This window comes from Diadema setosum, chromosome 18 (assembly GCF_964275005.1).
Source record: "Diadema setosum chromosome 18, eeDiaSeto1, whole genome shotgun sequence".
NCBI classification, from domain to species: domain Eukaryota; kingdom Metazoa; phylum Echinodermata; class Echinoidea; order Diadematoida; family Diadematidae; genus Diadema; species Diadema setosum.
This window is the reverse complement of record NC_092702.1, coordinates 31,354,643-31,369,430: the sequence shown is the minus strand read 5'-3', so window position 1 is coordinate 31,369,430 and position 14,788 is coordinate 31,354,643. Positions and strand designations below refer to the sequence as shown.

At 38.0% G+C, this 14,788-nt stretch overlaps 1 protein-coding gene across 1 annotated transcript in view; it reads right to left on the bottom strand.

Annotated features, from left to right (window-relative positions):
* LOC140241702 (uncharacterized) overlaps positions 1–14,788 on the bottom strand; it is a 134,269-nt gene that overhangs the window by 116,881 nt on the left and 2,600 nt on the right. Inside the window, exon 3 of the mRNA XM_072321448.1 lies at positions 6,536–6,615. Within this exon, the coding sequence (XP_072177549.1) occupies positions 6,536–6,615 (80 nt within the window). The remainder of the gene's footprint in view (positions 1–6,535; positions 6,616–14,788) is intronic.

Below are 14,788 nucleotides of genomic sequence, written 5' to 3'. Positions count from 1 at the left end.
ATTGGCTTCATTCATACTGCATTAGCACACAGGTAAAAAAAAAAAAAACCTTGTTGAATGAAACTAAATGCATGAAAGTATGCATTGCCCTGATCAAATTTTCAGAGAGGTTTCAGACTGCGAAGGAGCTGATTGTAAATGTCTTGAGAAACATTTCTCATGCTAATCACATTATGGTTGAAAAATCGGAGAACAAATCAGATTTTCATTTCGCCCACACACATTTCTTAAATCACAGTTGGCCGATCATGGATCAGGGGAGTTGTCCAATCTAGTTTGGCTTGATTATGATTGTGCAAATACCAAGGTATGTGTAGCCTGAACATTTGACCTCAAAACATGATGGAGGAGGCGGGGCTTAACTTGACCTTGTATTTACTTCCTCCTGAGTGCATGCACATACAAATGTACTACTATACACTCTTGCAGGAAACAGATCAAAAGTGTCAGTGCTATTTTGATTGACAGGCCACAGAATTTTGACAGGAAGGTCATTTGCAGTGAACAGCTACTGTAAAACGAGGAATGTTCACTTGCACTTTAATTTTGCTAATTTTGTGACAGCCAAGATTCACAAAATTAGAATGTACACAGTTCTTTTCTATAAAAACTATAAGTGTTGAATGCCAGAGGCAATTCAAGAAAATTTCATGCTGTGAAAAAGGCCGTTGGCTACAATTCGTGAAAATTTCATGCCATGAAAATTATCTCGTTTTACAGTAGTATTCAGGGATGTATTTTCGGTGGCTGATCATTCAATAACACTACACACACAGAAAAATGCATTGAAGAGACAAAACTTTTAAAAAAATAATCACATTCAAATTTATTTGATAGTACAAACCCCCTTATTCAGTGAATGGATTTATGTCTTGATCTTACTATAAAATGTTTTACAACCACATGGCAGGATAAGTAATCTACACCAAATTATGTTCTAATTTGCCCGCACCTCCTGCAGTGCATGTTTTACAGCATCACCGAGGAGAGCTTACTAGTATCCCACTTGATCTGTGATTTCCTGAATGTTGTGAGTTATCAAAACAGACCTTCAATATAATCGGCCATGGCTGCTCTACCCCTGTGATTTCCACTCCATTCACAAAAAAATACTGAACATCTCAGCCCGCGATAGAACAAATAGATTTAATAGAGTTTGCACAATTCACCAGGAAAAGGAAATGGTTTTTTATTCTTGCTTGCCCAGAGCCTTTATTTCACAGCACTACTCCATATTGTCTGACAAGTTTCTGTGGGTTTCGTGTAATCATTGCAGTTCATTACCACATTTATATGAACATCACAAGTGCTCTTAACAGGACACTCTGTAATTCCTCATGAAATTTATCATCCAAGCACTCTGTAGTCACTAACTTGCAGCAAATGTGTTCCGCTTTTTCAGAAGCATCTTTATTCTTCCACAAAATTGTTGCCCGAGCAACTGGTAACACTGACACATACTTGAAACTTCCTATGGGATAACATGGCTCGATAAGCCTCTCATCGGGTTTCAGTACTCGGGTTGGGTTTTGGAGAGAATTGCTAACTTTGGAGTGATCTAAAAATGTGTACCATTTCCTCCCCCCACATCCTGGCTGCATGATTTGTGCATGTTTCCTCAGCTGTCCCTGGCAAGGCTGGAATTCTCATCACTTTTGTCAACTTTGGGGGAAAAGACTAATTCATGAGGACATGTGGAGACCATCTCATAGGTCCGAATTCACGAAGGTGGTACAAATGAAACCATGGTTTAAACCATGGACAAAACCATGGAGCGCCAAGTGTCGCATGGAATATTTCGTTACGAAATCAGTCATTTCATCGATGAAATAATTATTTTGTAACTGTAACTGTATTTCGTCTAGGAAATGATAATTTCGTTAACGAAACGGTTATTTTGTCGACGAAATGACCAATTTCGTAACGAAATATTCTGTGCGAGACTTGGCGCTCCATGGTTTTGTCCATGGTTTAAACCATGGTTTCATTTGTACCACCTTCGTGAATTCGGGCCTATGAGGGTGTCTGTCAATTTACAGAAAAAATGTGAAAATCAAACTTAAAGGAATGGTACAGTTTTGGTTGAGATGGGTTTCAGGTTTCCAACATTTTATGATGATGATTTTTTGTTGTTGTTGAGATAATGAGAAACCTCTTATGAAATATGACAAAGCATATGATTATAAGAGGAATTCAAAGTTCATTCAATGAAAATTGGTTTTGAAATGGCTGAGATATCCAAAACGAAGCAATCCTAATAAAAGGTGAGACCTAACTTTTATTAGGATTGCTTTGTTTTACTTTGTTTTTAAACATCTCAGCCATTTCAAAACAGATTTTCATCAAATAAACTTTGAATTCCACTTAGAATTGTATATTTCTTAACATTTTGTACAAAGAGTTTTCTAAGTATCTGTCAAAAGCTGAATCCTCACCTCAAATGATACAATACAATCCCTTTAAAGTCTCTAAGACAACATGCCATGTTTAGTTCAAAGAGGACGAGGACTCTCTAATCTATATCTTTCTGAGTTCAACCTCCTCACATGGCAGACAGAGGGATGTACACCTGGGTAGGCTCATCAGGGCATACTGTCATATGAGGTGAGATTTTACTCATACCACCCTGACACATTGTGAATGATGAGATGATGAACTCCTGTGGTAGTGGTATCGCAAGCACTCGTCGCAGGGTCACTTTGGCAAGCACTAACATACTGAAGGCATAAATGGAACTTTATGAAAGAGACATAACACTTTGTGATCACTATGCAAACTTTTTTTTGTAGTTTTTTTTTTTCAATAATAAGAAATATTCAACTAAAAGATGTTCCAACTTTAAAAACAAAACAATTTTTTTTTTCATTCAATACTTTGAACATCTCCATATTACTGTACAAGTGGAAATTTTCACAAGAGTATTTTTTTTTTTTTTTTTGCACTCAGGCTGGTAAGATTAATTTTCCATGTTTTTGATTCTGTAGAATAAAAAGATCTAAAATAACATTACATACAACAAGCAAAAACTTTGTGTTTCATTCCAGTGCTAATCCAATGCCATGTAAAATGCATACAAATTTCCAAATCGCAAAAAATCTCTGCTTTACTGTATATACCCTATAAATGAATTCAGTTATACTTCAAATCAAATGCAATACAGATATCTTTATGAGATATTCATTCCTCAAGTGCTCAATGGAACTTTTACCTGTTGGAAACTTCACTACCATAATCCAGGTATGTGTAGGCCTATCCACTGCCCTACTGTACATAAAACATATCAATCCTCACGAAATTTAGGAAAATTCATCTTCAGATTCTATGTCAGTGATCTTTTTAGAATGACTACTTGGAAGTACAATACCCTACCATCAATCTAGATATCATGATCATAAACTAGCTGCCTTGACTACTGTTACGTATACCGTTGGCCCTCTTTATCAAATAAAGAGATAATAATTCATTCTGACAAAACATCACCCATAATTCAACATGCCTGCAATCAACTGAAACATCTCTGTTATAAATGCTGACCCTAAATGCACTTTCTTGACTGACTTAATGACTAGCAAAACTTGACAACTCTGCACTAAGTGAAAGATTCAACTCTGAGCTGATTTTTTTTTCCTCCCTCCCCCCCCCCCCCAGTCCCAGGAATAAGGCATTTAATTCAATTAGAATGGATGCACATGTACAAGAAGGCTTTATTTTTCCCTCTGACATGTGGAATGTGTCTTTGTAGCATGGATGACATTGCAAAGTGGCCATGATTTGTGACCCGTATATACTGCCTACCACAAAGCTAAATGTCCACTTTCCGCGATAGAAATCATTGTGTGCCCCGAAGAACGACGCGAACGCACATGATTCAAGGAAGGAGTCACTAGGTGTGTTGGGAGGAACAACGCAAACGACACGAGGCATGTGCTATACTTACGGGCCTTGCCAGTGTTAGCGTCGTTCTTCCAGGCACACAACAAAATCATACTGTAGTTATCAACATTACTTGTGATGACAAATTAGTTACGCAACTGAAGTTCAGTTTTCTCCAAAGATATGTGTAGCTTTCTTCTTGACTGTTCATATCACGGATAACATATTATGTAACGCATCCCAATGACAGACTATGTCGAAATCAATTTCATTTGTCACAGGACACTTAATCAACTTCTAAATTTTCCAAAAGAATGTCTGTTTTCGTCATAACTGTTTTCAATGTACAGTACCTCAAGGACACAATGTTATGTAACACTATTCTAAGAATGATAGACACGTTCACTCATTATGGGTCTATGTTGTCACAACAAGACTTCACAACAAGACTTGAAAAAACTTCTTATTATTAGGAGCTTGCTGGGATCTCGTAATGATGCAAACAAATTATTTCAGCTTCAACTAATATAGCACCAAGCCATGATCATATCTTGCCAATCTGATAGCAGATAAACATCATCTAATGATAAAAGGAAAAAATCACAATGATTCAATCCAGTAAATTTCCAACAAATTTTGCAAGAAAACAGATGTAAGTATTTGAAAAGGCCAAAGACATTCTGAGACAACAATGAAAAAACACAAGAAAAGTATGGATTATACAACTATGATTACAACAAATTATGCAGGTAATAGTATGGTTGAGAAATGACAAAAAGTTATGACAGAATCTTTTGTAATTCCTGAAATAACAAACATGAGAATAAAACTATCTATCACAATATGCACTTTATGAAATGTTATGTTACATTTGTTTAACAGATAATATTCATCGCAAAGTTGCAATTATCGATATATATACATTATAAGTACACAAAAATGTCATACTTTGTGGTGCTGCAAATAAGTGATAGATTCTAGATGTTTAACAAAAATACATATTAATGCATTTTAGACAAATTAGGGAAAGTTTCACAAGCATACTTCCTTTCTTTTTATCTCTGCCAAAACTACATTCCATCTTGACCTAGAGTCTAGGGGGCGGGGTATGGGGTACGGGAAGGAGGAGGGGTGGGGTATGGGGTACAGGGAGGAGGATAGAGAAGGGGAACCAAGGAAAACTATACCACTCCAGACATCAAATATTTGAGATCACGTATTAATCATACAAACAAGGCAGAGAACCCTGGAAAGCTGAGAGTATTGACCAAGACAATAACGTCTGCAGAGGACCTACTTGAATAGATGTCTGTTGCCATGACTACAGCAACCAGACTTACCATGGGGAATACAGTCTCCTCCCACAGGCCTAGCTCAACAGGAGGATATAGGCCTGCGAGAGCCGCTGTATAGGATATGACAAAGTTATGTCTGTTTTTACCACATGAATTTGAAGTGACATATGCAAGTGACACTTGCGGTGCACGTAATTCGTAACCGATGTTCCCTTGCAGGCAAGACTACGCCTCGGCAACAGCTTGAGATAACTTTGATGCCGTCGCCAGAATCACTTGAGGCATTTTTCACAATCTACACAATCAAACTTTTTGCTGTTCGCTCAAACATTTCATCACTTTACGCAAATAGGAAGAGAACTTCTATTTGACATGTGCCTCCACACTGTACTGTAAAACATGATATATTCGCGGCATGAAATTTTCGCGAATTGGAGCCGACGGCCTTTTTCATGGCATGAAATTTTCGTGAATTGCCACTGGCGTTCAATGCATATAGTGTAGACAAGAACTTTCGCGGGCATTTTAATTTTGCGAATCTTGGCGCTTGCAAAATTTGCGAAATTAATATGCATGCGAACATTCATTTTACAGTATGTCACACATAATTTACAACTTATTTTCCCCCTAGAATTATCATTTTCCTTCTTACTAGTTCACTCATTACAAGTTAAGCACTGTGTCACAAGAATAACTTCCATTTGTTGATGGGAGCTAACTGAAAATAAAAATGTGCCTCCTTATATTATGCAAAGCAACACAGAAATAAACTATGGACTGCAAACTCAGTCACATGATCTCATGTTATGTGTCAAGCAACTATCAATTGATTATACTACCTTTTGGTGATTTCATACTATCTGAATATTCATGACTTCACGATTATTTGTCAAAAGCTTCAATCTTCAACGATATATTGCATCCCCACCCCCAATCCTCATGTTCAAAGCGAGTGTCTCCTATTACAGGCAATCCCCTCTGTAGCAGTCGGAACGCCCTCATGGCTCATGTGCCAAGGTCACATGAGGTTTGAGTCCAAAATGGACAATTACTGCATAACTTAAAAACTAACTGATATTGAAATGACGCAGCCTGGTGCTATTCTAAATTGCTCGTGCAATGCCCTGAATAAACCACATGAAATTAACCTCACAAAAAAGTTTAAAAAAATATCTGGAATTTAAAGAAACTCCTAGATGCAAATAGAATTAGGATGACTTAATCTGAAAGACGACACCTTGTGATAGCAACAACTACATTGACTAGGGAATTTCTGTCATTAAGCCGAGTCAGCAAGTTGGCTACTAAGATCTTTAAAGGGGTACATCAGCTGCAAAGCAGTGGCAAGTAATGAACAGTGAACTTACCAGAGTCTGAGGACTACTATGGGCTAGTATAAGAAAACCCAGGCGGGCGGGAATCAGGTTGATGTAGGGATCGCTCAGCGCTGCAATGGAAAACAAGAATACATTGAAGTTAGGATTCAGGGCAAAGCTAGCATTCTCTTGAATCTTCTAGGGTACTATCAAATAATTTGCCAGCATTCCTTGAAGGTAATTCACCTATAAAGGGCATTGGGGGATACTGAACAAAACTTGAATCACTTCCAACTCAAAACAATGGCTCAAGACCATGAACTTGTTTTCATAGTCCTATTTGTTTTATGTAAAAATCATGGAAAGACAGGGAAAGATAAGGTAATACTGGCAAGTCATGCAAGGTAAACATGGACCACAGGTAATAAAACATTCAAGTTGCATGAGATACAACAGTAATATCTATGAATAATTCAATTCAGAATCAATATTGCACTCCCACTTTCAAAAACAATGTCTGCAGTTTGGGAACACGTGAAATGGATGAATACCAAGCTGCTATCTTAAAGTTTGGTCAGTTTAAAGGTGTACTGTTTGTGTTTCAGATGTAGAAAAGAGAATTTCAAATAAAAAACAAGGAAGTTGAAAAGAAATTGATATTGCAACAGTCAATCACTGCACTTTTTTCTTGAGAAAAGGTGTGTCGGCTATTTTATTGTGCTTGATAAATTGTACCTGCCCAAGAGAGTACTTAACAGAAAAGTAATTATCCTGAATCTTTTAGCTTTCGAATATGACACGACTTCTGCTCAGGATGGCCCAGACATACACAGTTGAAAGCAAATAAATTATTATCTATAAGAAGGCCGTTAGTCATCTCCATTATGAGCATTATCTTTCATTGACACTGGGCTCCATTTCTATGCTTAGATATTAGTTTAAGTGATATATTCAGTGAGTCTAATTTTTCATGGATCGGGACTTCCTGACAATTTCGCGAGTGGTTAAATTTGCGATCATGGAGCAGCGTAATGAACAGAGAAATACATGCGTGCCTGTCACATTCATGTCAGGATCAGAGTTAATATTTTGCTGATTTTGAAATTCGCAAACAATGCTCGACTCACAAAATTTTGCTTAAAAAAAAAAAAAAAAAAAAAAACCTCTTGAAATATACAGCTCATACAGTAATCAAGCACAGTTTCCACAGGACTCCTAAGTTTGCCTTTCTTGCCATTTTCTTCAAAGAGGAAGAGGATATCAGTTCACAGACTTGCGTGGCAACAGATCACAATTTAATTATCATTCCTTGCAGGATCACTTTTCGTACATTTCTTCATTTACTTTACATTCTTTAAAAAAATTATACTTTTGTAAAGCATCAAATCAATCGTGAGACAAACTTTATATCAGTATCAAATTGCACAGTCTCATATACGGTATACATGCAAATTTCTGTTTACTCCGAACAGTCTGAGCCCTGCAAAGTAAGAGGGGAGGAAAAAAAACCCAGTTCCTGTTACAAAGGAAGAAAGCATTTCCTTCTCTGAAGCCCAGACATTAAGAAATAAGATTACCACGCATACTGATTGCTCAATGATCAGGCCCTCGACCAAGCCTGAGAAAGCCCAAATTCAAATGCTTCAACGCATAAAGAGGTCACGCGGCGGGTGTCTGGGCAATGCAAACACATCACAGACACCCGTGCCTGTCCTGCACGCAGACGGGTGTTCATCTCCCGATTGGTGGCAGGGGTAGCCGCTTCTTCACCCCCCTCATTCACACCTCATCAGTCACCTATTCTGTTCGTTCAAGTGTCCACTGTCGTGGAATGACCTCACTTTGGCCCTAGAAAGAACAGAGTTTGTCGGGCCAAATGTATACTTCTATCCTGAATGGAGGCAGGTCTTTCATTGATATCTCCATCGTTTTTGGGTTTTTTTTTTCTGTTGATAGAACATTTTCTGAACAATGTTTAACCGTTGGCTGCATTCCAAGAGTGCACTTCCTCAATGTTTTACCATCTTTAATGCTTTACCATCTTGTTTAACTACTGTATGCATAATTTACGGTACTTACATCCATAAATGTACAGTACAATTGCATCATCATGTATCAACCATGTATCAATACATTTTAAGTATCAAATTAAGACCCACAATTACCCAGTACATTTCAGACTGTCAGCTTTTCTTTCCTTTGCCAGTATTTATCACGCCATTTTTATAACATGGACTAAATCATTAAGTTCACTACCAACAACTTTTATCCTTTTTCGATGCTGTCATAAAATAGCCTAATTTACTGAATGCTGAAATATTTCCCTATTAAGGAGCAATTACATGGTGTAATAATCAACAAATCCCGCACACAGGATTATGCTGATGAGTAATATTGTGTCCTTGCTGAGGTGTGACGCTTCAAAATACCAGGTATCCCCCTATCCAGGGTGCCATATCCAGCTTCACTCTATTTTATGACTGCCATTGCTTTGAAATTGTATAATACTGGCCTTTTCATGATAATTCTACACGTGAATATACTGGATTCCATGACTGTATGTACCTCAGCAACCAACAGCGCAATGTGTGTATTTGAAGCATATTGCCTGGCATAGGGCCTACATTCCACACTAGAACTTCCTTCCTCATTTTCAGTTTTGTTCTTTAGTTTCCACGTTTAAATCCGACACGTTGCATGCTAGTCTTCCTGCCCTAGATCTCACCCATCGGGAAGCTGGCTGATCATTTTTTCTGGGCTTGGTGCTTTTATATCCTCATTTTGTCTCTTTCACACATCGTACAGTCAGTGAAATGTGTAGTGATAGGGGGCCTGGATTTCTGTGGCCTGATTGTGGGCAGACTGAAAAGAAAAGAGAGGGATTTTCAGCCACTGGAGGCACATATAGAGGTGGTTATGAATGTTCTGTCCGGCTGACTTAGCAGGTTTTATTCCGATGATTGGCAACAAATGGCAAGGCATGCAGGCTCAATACTCCCGAGACCTTCTAAAGAGAAAGGGGAGAGTGTGAGCGATTTGTAGTAGGCAAGGCACACCATTAGGCCAAAAAAAAAAAAAAATTGTTGTATTGGCGTAACCCGCCCGACCCTAAAAATTCCGCCGACCCTATGTTTTTTTATTATTTTGTTTTGCTATCGATATCAAGCATCTTCTTGATTGTGATCGCGATCGCAAAAAACCCAGAAGTGGAAACGGCTCTGGGGATATCGGATGTACGAGGGAGAGATCTCACTAGCGCCTCGCATAGCCTCGCTTGATCAGTACGTCATCTGTTTCCAACACGGATGCGTACTCTATCAAGATTTATACAGTGTATACTTAGCATTCAGACTGCAATGTAATGTGCACAGTTTTGCCATAGGTTTCTTGTGTGGAGAACTTACACGAATCTGTATATGTGGGACTGTAATAGAGATCGCTGTGTGCGATGATAAGATCGTACATATGGGTCAATTTGCATCTATGTTATCTAAGTCAAAATAGTAAAATATGAAGTGAAAACATTCAGGATAGGGATTTCAACATCTTTAAATTCTGTGAAGGGGTATAATTCGAGTAATATCAGCCTCATAAATGATTTGTAGAATAGATGAACACAGCGCATACGGTGCAGCAGTTGTAACTGTTTACTGAGCACGTGTTATACAGGTAAAATGCAGGTAGCAAAAAAAATTTTAAAAATAAAAAATCCGCCCGACCGACCCTATTTGAAAATCTCATGTTACGCCAATACAACCTTTTTTTTTTTTTTTTGGCCTTAATCAGGATCAAATTAGGATTAGATTGGGATTTAGATCATTGTATAGTACCTGAACAAGATTTAAAGATGAATTTGATTTTTTCCCCCAGACTTTCCCTTCATTATTTGATTATTTGGCATATCAAATACACTTGTCAATAGTCTGATGACAATCATATGTTACAATCAATAAACTAAAGTCTCAAAGTTTGTTTTTCTTTTTTCAGTTTGACACAAATTCTAACCATTTACTGCATTGATTTTTCTTTCACAATGTAAACAACCTTGTGTAAAACACAAAGTTCTATACACCATACAAGTACACTCGAAAGAGTGTCTTCATCAACAGACCTCTGCTTCTATGTATTTTCATTTGAAAATCAGTGATACTGTCAATGATAAAATTTATAACTTATGTTTAAGATTTTCGTTTCAGTCCGTGAGTCAGTGTTTTGGCTTGGAATGTTGCACATTTTGCATCATTTGCAAATATTTTTTTTTTCCTTGAGTACTCTATTAATATAAAAATTTGCTTTCCTGATAATTTTCCTGAACTATCATTGGGCTTAATACGACACAGCTGAATCTACAATTCTAGTGCCTTTCTTCAGAAAAGGCTAATGAGTAAGCATACTGGACGGTGTATTTGAGACTTTTAATATTTCAATACCATGTCTACACCTGTGCTGTTCAAGCTGCAGGCATTCAAGATGCCTATAAAATCAATCATTATTGTCATGCCTGTCCAATAAATTAAAAAAAAATGTGAGAACTGAATGACCACAAATAAACAAGAGTGTATTAGCAATTCCCAACATGCACTAATACTTAAGAAAGCACAAAAGGCAAGAACCTGCACTATAAATCCATACATGTAGACCTGCCCTCCCAGAAGAGAACTAAATGTCAAAAAGTCTGCATTATAAAAAATTTGGAAAAAAAGGAGAAACCTAGGTAGCCTTGACCGATGCCCAAAAAGTGCTCACTTCAAGCCAAATTTACACTCTACGAATGGATACCATGATCAACATTAACTGCTTAACACAGCGAAATAATCACTATGGAAAAAATAATACAACAAAAACGCACTACATGTATGTATAGTACCTGTATTAATGTGGACAGAAAAGCCATGCATATACATACTTTTAACATGATTACATTAAAAAGTTCTGCATACCAGATTGAGCACATCCTACTCAATATAAGATAAATATTTTGTAGTGTGGAAAGTTTTGCAAATTTGCTCACAAATGAACTGCCTTTCAATAGATAACAAAATTAAAAGAAAATTAAGAGACAAAAAATCACCATCCCCCCCCCCCCCCAAAAAAAAGCTATTTTTGAGACGTGTGAATTTTCTTCAATTTGTCTCCCTCTACAAATGACATTCTTTTTTTCTTTTTCTTTTTATGTAGGCCTAAAAAGCAAGAGGTTTCATACAATGTAGTTGGCCAAGCATTTAAGAAGGCAATTTCATGACAGTTCCCAATTGTAGCACAGCTGAGAATGCCTGTTTATTTTAAATTTATTTACAACTACAGTACATGTTAAAGGACAATTTCACCTTCATTAACATAAGGATTGAGAGAATGGAGCAATATTAGTAGAACACATCGTTGAAAGTTTGAGGAAAATCAGACAATCCGTTCAAAAGTTATGAATTTTTGAAGTTTTTGTAGTCACCGCTGGATGAGAAGACTACTGCAGTGTATGATGTCACATGCGTACAACAATATAAGAAAAATATAAAGAGAATTTCAAAAAATTTCATCTTTTGAAAAAAGTACACATTCCCTTGACTCGTTACTCATTACATATGTTATGGGTAATATTATTCCCATTGCCTTTAGAAAGAGGCAAGTCAAGTGCTCTTTAATTATGCGAAAAAAGTGAAAATATGTTGAATTTTCTTTACATTTTCTTTATACTGTTGTACTCATATGACATCACGAGCCTTAGTAGTCTCCTCATCCAGCGGTTCCAACACAAAAATTTTAAAATTTCATAACTTTTGCATCGATTGTCCAATTTTCCTCAAACTTTCACTGATGTGTTCTACTAATATTGCTGCATTCTCTCAATCCTTATGTTTATGAAGGTGAACTTGTCCTTTAAAGTCATACCACAGCCTACAATGTATACATGCATTGTACAACATGTGTGACATGGTTGTGTCTTGTACTTTAAAAAATATTACACAAACTATCAAAATTCAAAAGCTGAACTTCGCCACTGGCCCCTGCCTGTTTATCAGAGAAGTCCTGACAGACCACTGAGATTTAAATCAGCAATGCCTACATTTTCATGAAATTAAATCATGAAATTTGTCTTAGATCAGTGGCTTTATTAACCAGAAAGTGCAATCAAATCATTCTTGTTTACTGGTATGCTTTATAATTCTCTCTGCACAATTTTGGGAATGAAACATACATTGTACATTAACTAGCTCTGCAATATTGCCTACTACAGCAACATGTATATCAAGTTTCATGACTTCACATTTATACCTTCGTGAGGTATTGAAAAACAGCAAAAGTTTAAAGACTTGACTCCCAACCTGCAAAAGTTTTTCTGGGTCACTCCTGCATCACTCTGAAGTCTCATACATAGAATGGGCCAAGATTGATATATTTTTGATAATTTTCTTTTCGTTATTGCGTTTACTGAGGGGAACTAATGTTTCCATGGCAAATAATGGGCAAACAGATATAGAAAATCCAGTCTAATGATTAGTATATTTCACATAACAGACAGAAAAGTAATGTAAAACATGTCAGCATTTTAAAACAAAAATAAAACACTGCTCTTTCAGCAGTCAAATGTACACACAAGATGTTTTTTTTTTCCTTTTGTGAGACTAACGCTGCGTTCATGTGAAACTAGAATTGCATTTCCAAACGCGTTTAGTCGCTAAACGTGTTTAGATGCGTTCATGCAATTTTTCCATTGAAACGCGTTTCAAAACGCCGATCTGAAACGCGGAAAAAAAGGGCATTTTGAATCATGATTCTGCCAGAATCACAATCGCAGAAACCGCATGAAAGCAACCGTGATTTCAATCATGATTCTGAACGTCATTGTGCGCTGTGCGCATCCCACAGCTTAGAACTGGCACGGTTCTATTCACGCGCTTGTGTACGTCTCATGAATCGTGTGTTTCGGTACCATACCTGCACTAGTTTGTTTATATCAATGCCATACATCGATTATGCTAGTATCTAGCTGTTTATTATAAAAAATACATGTAATTACTCTCCGATAGAGTTGATAATGGCTGCAGCTGTGTCTACCAAGGGGAACAATTGGAGAGACAAAGAATTAAGATTATTCCTCGATCTGCGGACAGAGCCTGAATGCCACAGCTTACTGGAAGGTCTTCACCAAAATAAAAACGTAAAGGCCTACAATAAACTGACTGATCAGTTGGCAGAAGGATTTAACAGGAGGTTAGGCTCGAGTTGCTAGTTGCAGAGACAAGGTAAAACTGCACAGTGCGCTGTGCAATGGCAAAGGATGAGCTGAGTCAGAATTAGCATTGCGCAAGCCCGCATGAACGCTCTTCTGCGGAGACCGTGATTTGAAACGCCGTTTTGAATCATGATTCATGTTTGTGATTCTGGTTAAGAAATTTGCATGAATGCGCCCTAAGACCCCGTTTACAGTGCAGGGCTGGGCCGAGCTGCGGCCGAGCCGCGGCCGAGCCCGGCCTCAATTGCGGGGCTGAGCCCCGCAATTCTGTCCGTTTACAGTGCCGGGCTCGGCCCGGGTTTTAATTCAAACCTTTCAATATTTTGTCGTAGTGGCACTCTGCTTGTAAACAAACGCAGTTTGGTATAGTCTGGTTTCTAGACCCTTTGCCAACTGGACTCCGCGGCGACAATGTCGCCGTTCGGCAAAGGCCTTTGCCGAAGGAAAAATCCTTTGCAGGACAAAACCACCTTAAACTATACTAGTTTTCGACGTTGAGGGGGTTAATATCCTGAATAGCGAAATAGTACGGGCAGAGGGTCTGGAAACCAGACTAAACTTGGTACCGCATTTGGCCCAGTTTGCGTTTACAGTGAGAAAATGCCGGGCTCAGCCGCGGCCAAGACCACCTCCAGAGCGTGGCCAAATGCGCGGCCAATTTTGGCCCCGCATTTGGCCTTTTGCACGTTTACACTGAAATGAAGGCTGGGCTCGGCCGCGGCCGAGCCCAGCCTTTTCGCTCACTGTAAATGAGGTCTATGACTGCATCAGATTTGCCACAAGTTATCAAGTTGTTCTGAAGTGGTATGCAGCCACTTCCATTTCAGATTTCAATACAAATATGGGGCTTTCCCTTTCACACTTTATGAGAAAGTACTGGTAGATCCTACTTCAAGTGCTGGGGCTGGCTAAGAAGGGCATTGTAGCGAAATTACATCCTGCCGACAAGGTCCATGTTCTATACTTCACCAGTCTTTGGCTGCGTTTGTCTAACTTGAGAGAAAGAATCACATTTCCAAACGCATTTGGAATGGTTTTTGCAAATGTGGTTTGAAACGCTATTCTGGGGGTGC